Source organism: Psammomys obesus, unplaced genomic scaffold (assembly GCF_907164565.1).
Source record: "Psammomys obesus unplaced genomic scaffold, mPsaObe1.curated_primary_1811, whole genome shotgun sequence".
NCBI classification, from domain to species: domain Eukaryota; kingdom Metazoa; phylum Chordata; class Mammalia; order Rodentia; family Muridae; genus Psammomys; species Psammomys obesus.
Genome location: NW_026589833.1, coordinates 220,908 through 240,176, shown reverse-complemented (window position 1 = coordinate 240,176; position 19,269 = coordinate 220,908). Strand labels below are relative to the sequence as shown.

The following is a 19,269-nucleotide window of genomic DNA, read 5'->3' as shown; positions in this document are numbered from 1 at the left end:
TGCTGTATCTTGTTCTAGCAAATAAGTCAGTGTCTACCATGCATTGGTACAGAATAGTGGTAAGCTTTCCAGTTGTAATTATTGAAGATAGGAACTATCTAGCATGGACTGTCATATTACTTTAATTCTTTATGACTGCACACAGGAAAATTATGCTAGAGGATCTTCAACCTCACACTGACACCCTTGAGCTTCAGCTTCTTCATGGTCCCATGCACAGTGAGCACAATGATGTTCTTACCAAGCAAAATGTAAAACATATGAAACTGTGCCTTGCACATGTATATTTACTGAATTATTGGCCATGAACATAAACAGGTTTCCAAGCACTTTCATTTGAGGCTTGCATTATGTTTTTTAAATATGAATGTTTCAGATGATAATCTTACAAAGTATACTTCTGAAGTTGTAATTCCATGTGAACTGCCCTACTCATATATTATCTCTGAAATATACTGCATCTAATTATAAGTTCCCTAATTGTGATGTATCAACTAATTAAACATTTCAAATCAGATGATGAACAACTCTTTTTTAAAAATTTATAAAGGAGACTATTCCCAACCCCATTTTAAAAGTCCTCAAGAGTGCTTAAGTGTATATTCATGTTATTGTTTTTATACTTTGTTATTTTTAGCGCAGACACTAGCTATGTAGCCTATGATTTAGTATGAAATAAAAAATACGAAATGTTGAGAACTAATAATGACCTAAAATTTTAATGAGGATTGTTACAAGTTTTAGGACACTTCAATGATCCTGATTTTACTGCATCAGACTTTGTAATTTAGCAATGGCACAGAACTTTATTACTGTATGCGAAGTAATTTGTCTTTCAAACTGTAGATTTTTTAATGCGAAAATAATAAAGATTAAAATTGAATAGTCTGAATTCAATGAGAACTTTGTGGTCTTTTATTCTTTAAAAGTAGTGATGAACATTTTTATATTGATAGAAATCAAAAGCAAAAAAAAAACTTTAACAAGAAGATATGAATGCTACAGAGAACATGCTGCTTTCAAAGTCAAAATTTTATACCTACAGGCAATTATTTTACCAGTAATGCACACAGAAAAAAAATCTTTGAACATGAACATTGTTGTTTATGCCTTTTATATATTTAATTTTTATTGATATACTTCTATTTATTAATATTTGTATCTTGATTTGAAAAAGATAGTACCGTTGAAGAATCAAGAAACATAGTTTGTCTTGCCTCTTTTAAAAATGTACCGACAGATGACCATGCAAGGAGAGGTCCTAGACCGCCTGCTCAGATGTGGCCCATGGGCAGCTCAGCCTCCATATGGATCTCTGAGTGAGGGGAGCAGGGGCTGCCTCTATCATGAACTCACTTGCCCATGGTGATGCAGCCTTGCCACGCCGTGGAAGAAGAGGATCCAGGCAGTCCTGATGAGACTTAACAAGCTATGAGTAGATGGCAATAGTGGAGAACTCCCCTTTTCAGTAGACTAGGATAAGGGTAAATGAGAGGGAATGTGGGACTGGTGGAGATGAGGGAGGGGACTTCAATTGGGATATATAATGAATAAATTGTGAAGAACAAAAATAGAAATAAAAAAAAACCTATTTTCAATATAAAAATGTACAGATAGGTTATATTCAGTGTGGTATATGCTAAAATTAAGAAAATGTAAAGATGAAGAAATGGCAATTCTTTAGGTACAATTTGTTAATCTTTATTGAACATGAAACATAGAAAACAATAAGGTTTTTGCTGGGCTTTTTAAGCTGTTTCAATGTTTTCATCACACAGGTTTTCCCTGTTTAATGGAGTAAAAAAGACCCTATGGCAAAATAACTACATACATTGTGAACACACAGTGACTATAGTGATGGATGTCCTAATTTATTTGCTTTTAGTATGCATTTTATACTGTACGCATGCTGAACCATATATACACATCAAATAAAATAATTTTATTAATACAACAAAATTGGAAAGGAAAATAAAGCAGGTGAAAGTAACTTTTTCTGGAATGTAGACTAATATAATTTTCAGGACACTAATAGAGCTCATTTCATTTCTCCATAGAATTTTGCTGCACTGAGAAGGAACTCTGTGTTCACTGTGCTGTATAGATGATGAACCAGAGACCAGATAGTAAGTAGAAGATCTTAAGACTTCCAAACATGATATTTTTGATGACCATTATCTGGGACAGCTCACTCTAAAAGAAAAATGGGTTGAAAGCTCTTCATGTATCTCCATCTCTTTTTTAAAAGATGCCACATTTAAAGGACAGGAACACATTTGCAAAAAGGATACAGAAATTTTTGGTAGAATTTTTAAATTTCTTAGTTACATATACATGTGTCCTATTTGAAAAATACATTGAATTTAAAAATTATAAGAAGAATATTGATTAAAGAATAATGGAAAGTAGGTAGAAAGATCTAGTCATTTCAAATTTCATTTCCATGGAAAGAAACTTCTCATGGGATTATCTGATTCAGGAAGGTGAAGGGAAACAGATGAGATAAGGTCTCATTCTTCTAGGCTACCCTGGGATTTATGATATGACTAAGGCTGACTATGGAATCATTCTGACCATTCTCAACCCATATAAACTTCTTTTCAGTGCTGTAGTTTCAGGCATATCCAATAAATATTTGGGTTTTTTTTTTAACATTTAATCATGAGGTTGCAAAAGTGTTATTTTTAGGCAATACAGGCCTCCCCAGAAGTAACACTTATATTTCACTCTCATATAATCAAAACCTAAGTATAGGTAGAAATAGTAGCATGGCTAATTAGATTTTGACAAAACATAATAAAACAATGATAAAGATACATTTGTACCCAAGAAATTTCAGATTATGGATCCCAGTTAAGGGAAATAATAGACTCAGAAATTTATGTCCAAAATGAGAATGGGGGTGGGTGGAACTAGGAGGAGTCCATGGGGGTGCTATAACCTGGATACAAAATGAATAAATTATAATAAATAAAAATAAATAAATACATAAATAAATAAATATATAAATAAATAAATAAATGAGAATAGGATGAATGGGAAGTATTCTCACAGTTCAGCCAGTCTGATTGCTGGAGTAAAAGAAAATGTGAAACAAAGAATGGAAATATTATTTACCAAAACCAAGCAATCAAAATTAACCTTTTGTCTCCACAATACGTTATTTTTTTAATATTCTTTGCCAGTTGTATCCCAGTTTTAACATTATGAGGCTTAATAAACTTTGTTTTCTGAAATTAAATTAAGAAGACATTAGCATGGATGTGGAGCTTTGCATGTATGTAATCATTTATGCAATATGTGTACATCGAGTTTAATAGATAAGTGCCATATTCCTAAATAATAGAAATGGCCTTAAGCATTTCAATAGTATGTTCTCACTTAAAACAATAGTTACAAAGGAAGAGGAGACAGTAATGACTTTTATATAAAAATATTTGTCATTCGTATTTCACAAAATTACCTGAACATAATAGATTATTGCATGACCATGATCATCATACCTTACTTCTGTATAACACAGTGCCCCATCACTTGTCACCTGAATCCTGTGATGTTGCTTCTAGTGTTTCTCCAAATGTCATTAGTCAAGGCTAAAGAAATTGAAAGGTTTATTACTTAAGTGATAATGTTCTGCTATTTCCCAGTAGCCTCCCAGGAAACCTTTCTAGTCCACAGCTTCCTCATTGCATTTTTCACTTCTGCATCTCTTAGAGTGTAAATTAGAGGATTCAGCATGGGAGTGATAATGGTGTAAAATACAGCAACCATCTTGTCCTCTGAAAAGGTGGTGTCAGGCCGCATATACATGAAAGTACAGGGACCAAAAAAGATGACCACAGCAATGTGGGATCCACATGTGGAGAGAGCTTTGCGTCTTCCTTCGGATGATTGCTTTCTTAGAGATACGAGAATGACTGTGTATGAGAATAGCAAGATGACAAAACTTATCAGTGTAATGGTACCACTGTTGGCCGTCACAACAACACCAATAATGTAGGTGTCAGTGCAGGCGAGTTTCAGCACAGGGTGTACATCACAGAAGTAGTTATCAATCTCATTGGGTCCACAAAAGGGGAGCTGCACCACCAGAGCCACTTGGATAATGGAATGTATGAATCCACCCACCCATGTCCCCAGCAACATCTTATTGCATCTTTCCCGGTCCATGATAGTCATGTAGTGGAGAGGTTTACAGATGGCCACATATCGATCATACGCCATGACTGTAAAGATGATCTCAGTGCAACCAAAGAAATGAACAACAAAGAGTTGTAACATGCACCCTACATAGGAAATAGTTTTTTTCTTCACTAGCAGGTCAGCAATCATCTTGGGTGCTGTGGCTGAGGAGTAGCAAATGTCCACAAAAGATAGAAAGTTGAGGAAAAAATACATGGGAGACTTGAAAAGATTGCTAAAGCAAACTGTCAGCATAATGAGGAGGTTTCCTAGCACAATGACCATGTAAAAGAAGGAAAACACAACAAAGCATACTTCTTCAACCTCTGGGTTCTGAGAAAAACCCCCAAAAATGAATTCAGTGACATTGTTTACTCCTTCCATGGAAAAAGTACTTGAGGCCATATTCCCAAGAGGACATTAAACTATCAGAAGAACAAATTAAAAAAATAAATAAATAAACCACCAGCATTCATTTCTATTTTAAAACAAATAAATAATTATAGTGGCTGGTGGCTGAAGTTGAGCACTTATATTTTTCTTACTCAGGTTTCAGTTTAAGTGCATTTATTCTGAGCAACTTACCTCAATGTTATATCGTGTGATTTTTTTCAATTCAGGTGAGAAGTGAAATCCAAAGACTTAAGAAAAATTTTTGAAATGTCTTGTGAAATTTGAAGAATGTACTTTTATTTTGTGTAAGATTTCTATTACATTTCAAAAAGCCTTCCCTGTTTAAAGCTATGCTAATATTTATATATCTGCAAATGATTGCTGCATTTTCATATAGAAATGAGAATGTTTGTTCAAATTTGCCCCACTTCAAACTGTCCTTCCTGGATGTCACATCTGCTCAGAATTCTTAGGCAGCACAGCCCCAGTGACTTCTGCAGGTTTCTCTTCTTCTAAAAGTTGGATCTTCTTGAAGTGAAATTTTGGCCTCTCATCTGATCTCAAAGGTTCAATATCACTATGGGGTACTATAGAAAGAGATTTAAATTAGACATATTTGATTGGTAATAATCTCACTGAAACTCAAATGAATTATCTAACTTTATGAGACCTCTCTTACTTAAATTGTGATATAATAAAGTTTTAGTCAGTATTATTTGTCATTAAAGATCCTTTCTACAATTCAATCAAATCACTGCATAAGCATAGAATAGCCACACAATCCCGAGAAAGAGCAAAGAGAAGAGAATATGCAGCAATATGACCAGAAGTAATAATAGGAAAAGAATCTTCAGTAAATGAAGTCAGCTCTGCATGCTTGATCAAGATTGAATTTAAGTCCCAGGTAATTTCTTTAGCTGCAAATGGGGTTATTCTACAACTTCTCTTTACTTTTCTTGACTTGATATTTAAATGCCTACATAAAACAAAGAAAAACAAAATGAAAGAGGAAGTGCCCTGCACTTTACCAGCAATGTTTCCTTTATGCGTTCTCACATTTCCTGCTTCATGTCAGCTACACCACAGCACTAAGTGGGGGAAACTTTGAGTTCCACATTTCTGGAAGAGGTTATCGTTCAACTGGGCGGGAATGACTCTAAAGAGAGGATCAAGTTTAATTTCACTAGAAGTATCTTTAGTGGTAGAATTTCAGGCATTCTCAGGAGTCATTGATATAGGAGAACAGATATGGATAAGTTGTCATAAATAGAGGTTTCAAAATTCTTTTCCAAATCAACACATGGGTATAAATGATCCCTGCAGTGGCAGGCCGTTCTTTTAGGAACACATCTCTCAAGGTCTATTGTGTTTAGTTCTTGAAGCCATACAACCCTACATTTTGGTAGTCTTTTCCAAAAAAAGAGAAGGGTCCAAATATGAACTTCTGGAAAGTCATGTATTTTGTGAGATTTCAGGTCTGTAACCCAGCATTCTATAAAAATCAGAATATATCTGTCTCCTTTTGTGTATTACAGATTAACAGGGAAATGTCCAAGAAAGCAGCAGTAGTCTAATCATATTTTCAATCAAGATCAATCCCATGGTTCTATGAACTTGTACTCTTTTGGCCCCCTACTGATTTTTAAATTACAAATTATTGAACAATAGTGAGATCAAATCAGAGAAGTTTAGAGCATTTCTTATGTGATTTGTTTTTCTAGAGCAGAGAGATACTCACACACACATTTGATAGTATTCCTCTAGGATCTAAAGCACAGAAGACAGTGTTCACCTAAGACAGTGTGCATCTAAAAGCCTTCATCTACTTTTTTAGCACTTCAGACTTAATGATGTTCTTTCCAATGACTGGCAATTTTATTCCCCCTTATGACTCACTATCTCCAAGGTAGTATACATAAGTTATACTATATAGAGTATATATAAGTTATCTTCATATCATTGTCTTTGTAATACCAGTCTTTCTTTTCTTAAGAAAACCAGGGCATTTAAATTTTATTATAAATAAAAAAAAGACATCTCCTCATTTCCACAACATTCTTTTCTTAGTTTGAGAAGAACAGATCTGCAAGATTTTTCAAATGGGTTTGAACTCAAATTATTTTTTTTTAGCATCTCCTTATATAGTGTAGAAATCCTAAATAATTATGAATAACCAATACCAGAGAATCCCTGGTCCCCCAAATACAGGGCAGCAGAACTGAATCTTCCTTATTCCACAGCCTCTCATCTGCTAAAATCTGTCAGGTCATTGTGTCTTTGGCAATAAGTGCTTCTTCTTTTACTTCTTATGTAGTCTGGTTAAGGAGAGGAAAGAAAATGGTAATGACCTTAGGGAAAATGTATTCCCAGAATCTTTCTCCATGGCCAAAATAAAATTACAGGCCTAAAATGAACTTTAAATTCTAGTGTCTTCTTTGTGGCCTAGCAGGACTACTCTTCCCTTGGGGGGTGAGGAGGTAAAAGAGCCAGCCATTGAGTTCCTGTCAGAGATAGTCCCTGTTCCCCTTACTATGGGAAAACAATTGGTTACTGAGCTACCACAGGCTTCATTCGCACAGAGGTTCTAGGTTATATCCATACATGGACTTTGGTTGGAGTGTCAGTCTCAGAAAAGACCCCTGTGCCCAGATATATTTGGCCCTTGTGGAGCTCCTATCCTTTCCACATCATACAAACCCCCCCTTCTTTCATATGTTTCCCTGCACTCTGCTAGGCCACAGAGGAGGACTTTGCAGCCAGTTGTGAAGATACCTGATAAAACAGGATCAGATGAAAGGGGAGGAGGTCTTCCCCAATCAGTGGACTTGGAAAGTAGCAGGAAGGAGATGAGGAAGGGAGGGAGGGTTTGGGAGGGAATGAGGGAGCAGATACACATGGGATACAGAGTTAATAAAATGTAACTAATAATTAAAAAATAAAATAATTCTAGTGTCTTTTGAATTTAAAACTAAATAAATATTTTAAATTTAAAACTTAAGCAATTCTCATATCATGACCATAATCTATAAAAAAATAAGAAAATAAAGGTAATATTTTCATTACAACTTTATTACTGAAGTAATGTACTTTGATTCATACACTAAATAATGTGTTTATAGTATTAAATTACATTATATGATTTATCTCATTTTCTAGGTTTGAATTGCTGTCCTTATAACAAACTAGAAAAACTAGATATGAAAAAAACAAATAGAGAAATATTCACTCTAAAAGTACTTGGCCAAGCATTATAGTCCAAGCTTTTAATTTTAGCACTTGGGAGACAGAGGCATGAGATTCTCTATGAGTTTAAGGCCAGTCTGCTCTACACATAAAGTTTCAGGCCAGATTACATAGTGAGATCCTATCTCACATTAAATAGCAAACAAACACACACACACAAACAAAGACAACAACAACAAAGAAGCCTGGAGGTGGAAGATAGACTTGGAGCTGAACTGAGATGAGCTGCAGCTAATTCATCCCAAAACTTATGAACATATGTACCCACAGACAGTTGAGAATCCAAGGTTCATTAAAATCATTGACAGAAATCAAAATAAAAAATTATAAAGAAAGATAAAATAAAGTTTCTGGAATAAGATTATATGATTTTATGTGTCTATTTTATTAATGTAATGTTTTGAAAATTTACCATTGAACTGCATTATTGGCGAGTTGCTCTTGCTTATTACTGGATGGTATTCTGTTCTGTAGTCATTCCCTAGCGGATATTTGGATACTTGTATTCCCAGTCTACGGCTATAATAAACAATGCTTCTGTGAACATTTATAATCAATTCATGCACACATACATTTCCACTTCGCTTGCACAGGAACCTAGAATTGTAAGCACAAAAAGAATGAAATTGTGTCATTTGCAGGAACAATGCTAGATATCATTATAAGAAAAAAAAATGAGCCAGACAGAGGAAAAAAAAATCACATTTTCTCTCTAACTGAGCATATCTATCTATCTATCTGTCTATCTACCTATCTACCTACCTATTATCTATCTATCTATATACTTATATATCTGTCTAGAAAAGTAACTATGCATAGGAAGACTCTAAAGAGATATGAGAGAATTGAACAAAATAGAGTTATAGAAGAAAGAAAAATAAAATATCAAACATTGTCAACATATCTATACTATGGATTTAGCCCTGTAAACAAAACCAATATATACACACACACACATACACACATATCTGTGCTATCTCCCCACATGGAGATAGCACAGATGGGATGGTGAAAGAATAATGGAATTAATATGATTAATATGATCAAGATGAAATCATACATCACACATACATACATACATACATACATACATACATACATACATACATACATACATACATACATAAATGCATCTGCGAATGTCATAAAATACCATTATTTACTTTTAATTATATTTCATTAATTTATGTTAGAGTGGAATAGGGTGAAGAAGGCACAATAGGAGAGCGAAAGTCAGTGTGAAATTTGCAGGAGTAGGTTCTCTCCTGTTACTTGGGTCCTGGGAAACACAGGTCTTCAATCTTGAAAGCAGTGCCATCACACCAGCATCTAAAGCTCACTATTTTCTATATTAACTAAAAATTTTAACTGACATAATTCTTGATGGGAATTATTATTATATTTACAATTTATCCACTATTTATCCCAGTAGTAGACCCTTTCCTCATCACCTACTGGTCCCACCTACCATCCTTCCTCCTCTACTCCCCTAGTCCATTAATAGGGACTACTGTTTGAGCCCAGCCCATCAGGTCCCATCAGAAATGTCTGGATCCTTTTCCTCTGTGGGATGGCTAGGTCACTCCACCAGGGAGAAGTAATCAAGGAGCAGGCAACCGAGTTCATGTCAGAGACTGTCTCTTCTCTCCTTACTAGGGAACACACTGAGCAGTCTATGGGCCACATCAGAGCAGAGGGTCTGAATCTTTTCTATGCATTGTCTTTAGTTGATGCATCAGTCTCTATAGCAGTCCCTGAGTCCAGGTTTTTTGGCTTTGTTGTTCTCCTTGTGGTGTTGCTGTCCCCTCCATGTTCTTTCATTTCCTCCATCTTCTATAAGACTCCCTGTGCTCTGTCCAAAGTTAGGCTGTGAGTCTCTGCATCTGATTTTATCCACTGCTGGGTGGAGTCTTCTAGAGCAGTGTTGGAGGTTAATCTGATGCATGTTACTTGCTCTCAGGATCTGGAAACACCTATTTGTATTGTGTAAACATGTATGTGTAAACATACCTGATTGGTTAATTAAATGGCCTGTACCTGGGCAGGGGAGAATGGGGTAGGTGTGGCTAAGGTCCCATAGTTTGTAGAGAACAGAGAATCATGGGAACGAGACAAATTGGAAGAGAGAAGGAAGGAGGACTTCATGATGGGTTAGCCTTGAAAAAAAACATGTGGGGTCTGAAGGAAGGACTCTAATAAAGACATGCAAAGGACCAGATAAAGAATAAAAGCAAGTATTTATAAGATTATGGATGGAAGTTAGGATAATTAAGAAGAATGGCTTTGAATGGGGACTGGGAGATGGATGGTGAGATGATTCTGACAGCATAGGTAGGAATATCTGCCCAGCCCAAGGTAAACAAGGCAACTATAATATCTAAAAGGTGTCTGTGTCTTACTACTTGTGATATTGGATTAGATAACAGTGACATGATAATCTTAGGGCTAATAAATAATATATAGCCAGAAAACTCATCTTTTCAAATTTACTACAACAGAGGAGATCTCTGATAGGTGCCTGTCCTGTTCTCTCTTTTCTACCGCTTCCAGTGTCTATCCTGTTTTCCCTTCTGAATGAGAGCTAAGCATATTCCCTAGGGTCATCCTTGTTGTTTAGCTTCTTTAGGTCTGTAGATCTTGCTATGTTTATCTAATTACACAATGGAATATTATGCAGGTATTTAAAAAAGAAAATCATGAAATTTACAGGCAAATGAATGGAACTAGAAAAGATCATAACCCATAAGCAGAAAGATATGCTTGCTATATACTGGCATGAGTGAATATTAGCCATGTAATATTGGGTCTTATTTTATTTATTTATTTTTCTTTATATTTTATTTTTTCTGTTTTTTCTTTATTTAATTTTTTCTTATTTTTTATATTAATCACAGGTTATTTACTTTGTATCTCAGCCATAGCTCTCTCCCTCATTCCCTCCCAATCCCAACTTCCCTCCCTCATCTCCTCCATGCCCCTTTCCAAGTCCACTGATAGGGGAGGACCTCCTCCCCTTCCATCTGACCCTAGCTTATCAGGTCTCTTCAGGACTGGCTGCAATGTCCTGTGGCCTAGCAAGGCTGCTCCTCCCTTGGGGAGGGGGGTATCAAAGAACTTGCCATTGAGTTCATGTTAGAAATAGTCCTTGTTCCCCTTACTAGAGACCCACTTGCATACTGAGCTACCACGAGCCACATCTGAGCAGAGGTTCTAGATTATATCCATACATGGTCCTTGGTTGGAGAAACAGTGTTATGAAAGACCCCTGTACCCTGATATGTTTGTTCCTTGTGGAACTCCTGTCCTCTCCAGGTCTTACCATCTCTCCCTTCTTTCATATGATTCCCTGCACTCTTCCGAAGATTTGGTTATGAGTCTCAGCATCTGCTAGGTAGTCTTTCAGAGGCCCTCTGTGGTAGGCTCCTCTCCTGTTACTTGTTTTCTCCTACATCCAATGTCCATACCATTTGTCTTTCTAAGTGAGGATTGATCATCTTATTTTAACTGCATACTTTTTTCTTTCATTTTTAAAGAATTCTCATACTGTGAAAAAATTGTACCATTGTTTACAGCGACCTCAACATGGTATCACCATTCTCTCAGTATAGTGTCGAGCTGTTTATGCTACTCCCTTATAATACCTTTCATTTCTATCAGATCTAAGGAAGTGCTATGTAACTCTTCATGTATTTCACACACACACACACACACACACACACACTCACACACACATTATCAGAAAAAAGTTTCATAAGACCATATTTTTATTATCATTTATTAAAATTTATTCAACTTGTTTCCTGGCTGTGGCCCTCTTCTTCATCTCCCAGAAATCCCACCCTCCTTCCACTATGCCCCTCTCCTAGTGCACTAATAGAAGAGGTCCTCCTCGCCTTCTATTTGACCCTAGCTTAGGTCTCATCCAAACTGTTTGCATTTTCTTCCTCTGTGGCCTGGTAAGGCTGTACCCCATAAGGGGAGGCAATCAGACAGCCTGCAACTGAGTTCATGCCAGAGAAAATCCCTGGTCCCTTTACTGGGGACCTCATTGGAGACTGACTCTATGGACAACATCTGAGGCAGGGTTTTAGCTCTTCTCTATACATTGTCTTTAGTTAGGGTATCATTCTCTTCAGGGCCCCCAGCGCTCAGTTTCTATGGCTTTGTTGTCTCCTTTTGGAGCTCCTATCCCCTCCAGGTATTTCTATCTCCCTCTTTTTTCACAAGATTCTGTGCATTCTGCCCAATGTTTGGCTATGAGTCTTGGCTTCTGCTTCGATACCTTGATCAGTAGAGTCTTTCATAGACTGTCTGTGGTAGGCTCCTGTCCTTTCCCTGTCTTTTCCTACTTCTGATGTCATTTGCCTTCTGAATGAATATTTAGCATATTCCCTATCGTCTTCCTTGTTGTTTAGCTTCTTTAGGAGTATAGATTTTAGTATGTTTATCCTATATTTAATGGTTAATATCCACTTCGGAGTGAGTATATACCATGTGTGTTTTTCTGCTCACAAGGATCTTTTCTAGTTCCCACAATTTTCCTGCAAATTTTATGATTTTCTTGTTTTCAATTTTTGAGTAGTAGTCCAATGCGTAAATGTACCACAATTTCTGTAACCATTCCTCTGCTGAGGGACATCTAGGTTGCTTCCAGCTTCTGGCTGTTATGAACAAACTGCTAAGATCATAGTTCAGCAAATGTTCTTGATGAATAGTTGAGCATATTTTGGATATATGCCTGGGAGTGGTATAGCTGGATCTTGAGAAAGTACTATTCCCAACTTCCTAAGAAAGTGCCAGACTGAGTTCCAAAGCGGTTGTACAAGTTTACATTCCCACCAGAAATGGAGGCGGGTTTCCCTTTCTGTACATCCTCCCCAGAATGTATTGTCACTTGAGTTTTTTATTTTAGTCATTCTGATGTGTGTAAGGTGGAATCTCAGAGTTGTTTTTATTTGCATCTATCTGATGACTAATGACAATGAACATTTAAGTGTTTCTCTACCATTCTGTGTTCCTCTACTGAGGGTTCTCTGTTTACCTCTGTACCTCATTTTTAATTGGATTACTTGGTTTGTTGTTTAACTTCTTAAGTTCTTCATATATTTTGGAAATTAGCCTTCTGTCAGATCTAGGGTTGATAAAGACTTCCCCAATTTGTAGGCTGTTGTTTTATTCTGATGACACTGGTTTTGGCTTTACAGAAAATTTTCACTTTCAAGAGGTCCCATTTATTTTTTTATTTTTTTAACTTTTATTTTTTTAATATTAATCACAGGTTATTTACTTTGTATCCCAGCTGTAGCCCCCTCCCTCATTTCCTCCCAATCCCATCCTTCTTCCCTTATCTCCTCCCTGCCCCTTTCCAAGTCCACTGCTAGGGGAGGTCCTCCTCCCCTTCCATCTCACCCTAGCTTATCTGGTATCTGCAGTACTGGCTGCAATGTCCTCCTCTGTGGTCTAGCAAGGCTGTTCCTTGGGAGTGGGGGGAGGTAAAGGAACAAGTCCTTGAGGTCATGTCAGAAATATTTCCTGATCCCCTTACTACATGTATCAATTTCTGCAGTTGTATCTACAGCACATGAGATTCTCTCTTCCATCTCTTATATTCTATTGGTGATGCTTACCTTTGTGGTTCCTGATCTTTTCTATAAGTTTTTGAGCTCCAGGGTTTTCTCTGTCTGTGTTTTCTTTATTGGTTCTAACTCTGTTTTTATGTCTTGCTTCATTTCCTTTGCCTGTTTGAATGTGTATTCTTGTCTTCACATGATGGCCTCTATTTTTTTTTGTTTGTTTCCTCTCTATATGCCTCTAATTTGCCTCTGTTTGTCTGTATTTGTCTGTATTTCTTTGAGAGCTTTGTTTGTTTTCTCTTTATGTGCCCCTAAAAACTGGATAAGCCTAGATTTGAGATCAGAAACTGTGAAAGCTAGAAGGGCCTGGGCAAGGTCATGGAGACTCTAAGAGATCACAAATGCCAACCCAGATTACTATACCCTGCAAAGCTTTCAATCAACATAGATGGAGAAAACAAAATATTCCATGATAAAACTAAATTTATGCAATATCTACACAGCAAACCAGCCCTACAGACGATACTAGAAGGAAAACTCCAATCCAATGAAAACTTCACCCAAGAAAACATGGCATACAGATAATATCCCAACAAAAATGAAAAGAAAACAAGCAATAAAACACAGTAAGATCACTGACTCCAATACAAAAGAAACTAACACTTATTGGTCAATATTATCTATCAATATCAATGGACTCAACTCGCCAATAAAAAGACACAGACTAACAGAATGGGTGCAAAAACAGGATCCAACATTCTGCTGCATCCAAGAAACACACCTCTGCAACAAAGATAAACACTACCTCAGAGTAAAAGGCTGGAAAAATGTCTTTCAAGCAAACAGACCCAGAAAACAAGCTGGGGTAGCTATCCTAATATCTAATAAAATAGACTTTCAACCAAAATTAATTAAAAAAGATGAAGAAGGACACTACATTCCCATCAAAGGGAAAATCCACCAAGAGGACATCAGAATTCTGAATATCTAAGCCCCAAATACAAGAGAGCCTACATTCATAAACGAAACATTACTAAAACTTAAATCACACATCAATCTCAACACCTTGATAGTGGGAGACTTCAACATTCCACTTTCACCAAGGGACAGATCATCTAGACAGAAACCAAATAAGGAAATAAAGGCACTTACAGAGGTCCTAAATCAAATGGATCTAATAGATGTCTACAGAACTTTCCACCCAAACGTAAAAGAGTATACCTTCTTTTCGGCATCTCATGGAACCTTCTCCAAAATAGACCATATAGTTGGTCACAAAGCAAGCCTCAACAGATACAAGAAGATTGAAATAATCCCCTGTACTCTATCTGACCACCATGGAACAAAGCTGGACGTCAACAACAATGGAATTAGAAAAAAGCCTACAAGCACATGGAGACTGAACATCTTGCTGCTCAACAATAGCTGGATTAAGGAAGAAATAAAGAACGAAATTAAAGACTTCCTAGAATTCAATGAAAATGAAGGTACAACATACCCTAATTTATGGGACACAATGAAAGCAGTGCTCAGAGGAAAATTCATAGCACTAAATGCCTTCAAGAAAAAAATTGTGAAATCTCATACAAGCAACTTAATGGCCGAACTGAAAGCCCTGGAGAAAAAAGAAGCAAATGCACCCAAGAGGAACAGACGGCTACAAATAATCAAACTCAGGGCAGAAATCAATCAACAAGAAACAAATAAAACTATTTAAAGAATTAATGAAACCAAGAGCTGGTTCTTTGAAAAAATCAACAAGATAGACAAACCTTTAGCCACACTAACTAAAAGGCAGAGAGAAACTATCCAAATCAGCAAAATCAGAAATGAAAAGGGGGACATAACTACAGACACTGAGGAAATCCAAACAATCATTAGGTCATACTACAAAAGCCTATATGCCACAAAATTCAAAAATCTAAAAGAAATAGATAATTTTCTTTATAGATTCCATTTACCAAAATTAAGTCAAGATCAGGTAGAAAGATTGAATAGTCCTATTTCCCCCAAGGAAATAGAAGCAGTCACCAACAGTCTCCCTTCCAAAAAAAGTCCTGGGCCAGATGGTTTCAGTGCAGAATTCTACCAGGCCTTCAAATATGAGCTAACTCCAATTCTCTCCAAACTATTCCACAAAATGGAAACAGAAGGAACATTACCAAATTCATTCTATGAAGCCACAGTCACCTTAATACCTAAACCACAAAAAGACCCAACAAAAAAAGAGAACTTCAGACCTATCTCTCTAATGAACATTGATGCAAAAATACTCAATAAAACACTAGCAAACCGAATCCAAGAACACATCAAAGATACCTTCCAACATGACCAAATAGGCTTCATCCCAGGCATGCAAGGGTGGTTCAACATACAGAAATCCATCATTGTAATCCACCATATAAAAAAAATGAAGGAGAAAAACCACATGATCATCTCCTTAGATGCTGAAAAAGCATTTGACAAAGTCCAACACCCATTCATGTTTAAAGTCTTGGAGAGATCAGGGATACAAGGCACATATCTAAAGATAGTAAAGGCGATATACAGCAAGCCTATAGCCAACATCAAACTCAATGGAGAGAAACTTAAATAAATCTCACTGAAATCAGGGAGAAGATAAGGCTGCTAACTCTCTCCCTACCTCTTCAACATAGTACTTGAAGTCCTAGCCAGAGCAATAAGACAACTAAAGAAGATCAAGGGGATACAAATCAGAAAGGAACAGGTCAAAGTGTCACTATTTGCAGATGATATGATAGTATATATGAGCGACCTCAAAAATTCAGCCAGAGAACTCCTCCAGCTGACAAATACCTTCAGCAAAGTGGCAGGATACAAATCAACTCAAAAAATAAAAAATCAGAAGCCCTCCTGTATACCAAAGACAAAAGGGCCGAGAAAGAAATAAGGAAAATAACACCCTTCACAATAGCCACTAAGCACATAAAGTACCCTGGGGTGACACTAACCAAGCAAGTGAAAGACCTGTTTGAGAAAAACTTCAAGTCTCTGAAGAAAGAAATTGAAATAGATATCAAAAGATGGAAAGATCTCCCATGCTCATGGATTGTAGGATAAACATTGTGAAAATGGCCATGTTGCCAAAAGCAATCTACAGATTCAATGCAATTCCCATCAAAATACTAACTCAATTCTTTACGGACCTTGAAAAAAAGATTCTCAGCTTCATATGGAGAAACAAAAAAACCCAGAATCTCCAAAACAATCTTGTATAACAACAGATCATCTGGAGGTATCTCCATTCCCGATCTCAAGCTGTACTACAGAGCAATAGTAATAAAAACTGCATGGTATTGGCATAGAAACAAAAAGGAGGATCAATGGACCTGAATAGAAGATTCAGAAATAAACCCACACACCTACAAATACTTGATTTTTGACAAAGCAGCCAAATTCATTCAATGGAAAAAAGACAGCATCTTCAACAAATGGTGCTGGTCCAACTGGATGTCTACATGGAAAATGAAAATAGATCCATATTTATCACCCTGCACAAAACTAAAGTCCAAGTGGTTCAAAGACCTCAACATAAAACCAGATACTCTAAATCGGTTAGAAAAAAAAGTGGGGAACAGCCTAGAACTCATTGGCACAGGAGACAACTTCCTGAACAGAACACCAACAGCACAGGCTCTAAGAGCAACAATCAATAAATGGGACCTCATGAAACTGAAAAGCTTCTGTAAAGCAAAAGACACTGTCATTAAAACAAAGCGACTGCCTACAGATTGGGAAAGAATCTTCACCAACCCTTTATCTGAGAGAGGGCTAATATCGAGTATATATAAAGAACTAAAGAAGCTGGAAAGCAACAAACCAAGTAATCCAATCAACAAATGGAGAACATAGCTAAACAGAGAATTCTTGATAGAGGAATATCGAATGGCAGAGAAACACTTAAAGAAATGCTCAACCTCATTAGCCATTAGGGAAATGTAAATCAAAATGACCCTGAGATTTCACCTTACACCCAAGATGAAAATCTCAAGTGACAACACAGACTGGAGTGGTTGTGGAGAAAGGGGAACCCTCCTCCATTGCTGGTGAGAATGTAAACTGGTACAACCACTTTGGAAGTCAATCTGGCACTTACTCAGACAATTAGGAATAATGATTCCTCAAGACCCAGCTATACCACTGTTAGGTATATACCCAAAATTTGCTCAAGTACACAAAAGGGATATTTGCTCAACCATGTTTGTAGCAGCTTTATTTGTAATAGCCAGAACCTGGAAACAACCCAGATATCCATCATCGGAGGAATGGATACAGAAATTGTGGTATTTTTACCACAATTTTCAATGGAATACTACTCAGCAATCAAAAAGGAGGAAATCATGAAATTTGCAGGCAAATGGTGGGATCTAGAAAAAATCATTCTGAGTGAATTATCCCAGAAGGAGGAAGACAAACATGGTATATACTCGCTTATATTCACCTACAAGTTATAATAAACATAATGAAGTCTATACACCTAAAGGAGATAAACAAGAAAGCAGACACGAGGTAAGATGATCAATCCTCACTTAGAAAGACAAATGAGATGTGCATAGAACATATTACAGGAGTCTACTGAAGAAGGCATCTGAAAGATCCTACCAAGCAGCGGTTCAAAACAGATACTAAGACTCATAACCAAACCTTCGGCAGAAGGGGAGTTAATATGACAGGGAAAGGATAGGAGCCCCCACAAGGACCAAATATATCTGGGCATAGGGTTTTTTTCTGAAACTGTTTCTCCAACCATGGACCATGTATGGATATAACCTAGAACCTTTACTCAGACGAAGCTCGTGATAGCTCAATAACCAATTGGTTTCCCATAGTAAGGGGAACTGGGACTATCTCTGACAGGCAAAGGCAGGCTTTTTGACCCCCCACACCCCAAGGGAGGAGCAGTTCTGCTAGGCCACAGAAGAGGACTTTGCAGCCAGCCCTGAAGATACCTGATAAAACAGGGCCAGAAGAAAGGGGAGGAGGTCCTCCCCACTCCGTGGACTTGGAAAGGGGCAGGGAGAAGCTGAGGGACGGAGGGTGGGATTGGGAGGGAATGAGGGAGCGGGATGCAGCTGGGATGCAGAGTTGATAAAATGTAAATAATAATAACAAACAATAAAAAAGAAGAAGAAAAAGCACAAACCAACACATATAAAAAGTCCTCCACAAATGCAACATGCAGAGATCAGAAACCGTAAGTGAACGTCAGCACAATAGCGAAACAGCATTTTGCTAGACTGTGTCCTACAGCTGTGCTAGCTTAATGACTCTTTCTTTCTTGCTCTCTTTTTTTTGTTTGCTGTGCCAACAAGAGATCACTTCTGCTGCAGAGAAGACAGCATTTGATAAAAATTATCTAGATGTTAATTATTTTAAACATTGCCGTATATTGTATTATGGAGAGGATGTTTTTTTTTTATTTGTCATTATCTCCAATGCATATGTGCCTATTTCTAGAGTTCTTTACTTTACCCCCCCACACAGATTTGTCAGCAATGTTTTATTCATTAATATATACCATACACATTTGCCTGAAATATAGACATGGTAATTTCTTTACATATGTATAAACCTCCTACTTTAGTCATTCTAGGTTTTTTTATACAAATTATTCAGTCTTTTTAATTGAATACGTTATACCTTACATCAGTGATATATCAAGAAAAAGTATTGAGATACATAATATCTAACATTCATAAATGGAGTACTGCACAAATAGCAAGTAACAAGAGATTGGAAATATTAGACATTGTGGATTTATATCATAACTTAGTATCCATTAGTGAGAAGGCCAATCAGATAATTCACACACATGGAATGATTCTCACAGACTATCAAACAAAAATGTGATAAAATC

The 19,269-nt window shown here is 36.8% G+C and overlaps 1 protein-coding gene and 1 pseudogene across 1 annotated transcript; both read right to left on the bottom strand.

Moving 5' to 3' along the window:
• Positions 1-3,636: 3,636 nt before the first annotated feature.
• On the bottom strand, positions 3,637-4,587 carry LOC129675448 (olfactory receptor 4S2-like). The gene has a single exon (XM_055605461.1). It carries the CDS (start codon positions 4,585-4,587, stop codon positions 3,637-3,639), a length of 951 nt encoding a protein of 316 aa, XP_055461436.1.
• A 438-nt stretch (positions 4,588-5,025) lies between these two features.
• The window catches only part of LOC129675456 (olfactory receptor 4P4-like), a 34,988-nt pseudogene continuing 20,744 nt past the window's right edge, over positions 5,026-19,269 (bottom strand).

Bases quoted from the DNA above. Each gene is read 5' to 3' on its own strand.
- LOC129675448 (XM_055605461.1), bottom strand. From the start codon at position 4,587: ATGGCCTCAAGTACTTTTTCCATGGAAGGAGTAAACAATGTCACTGAA.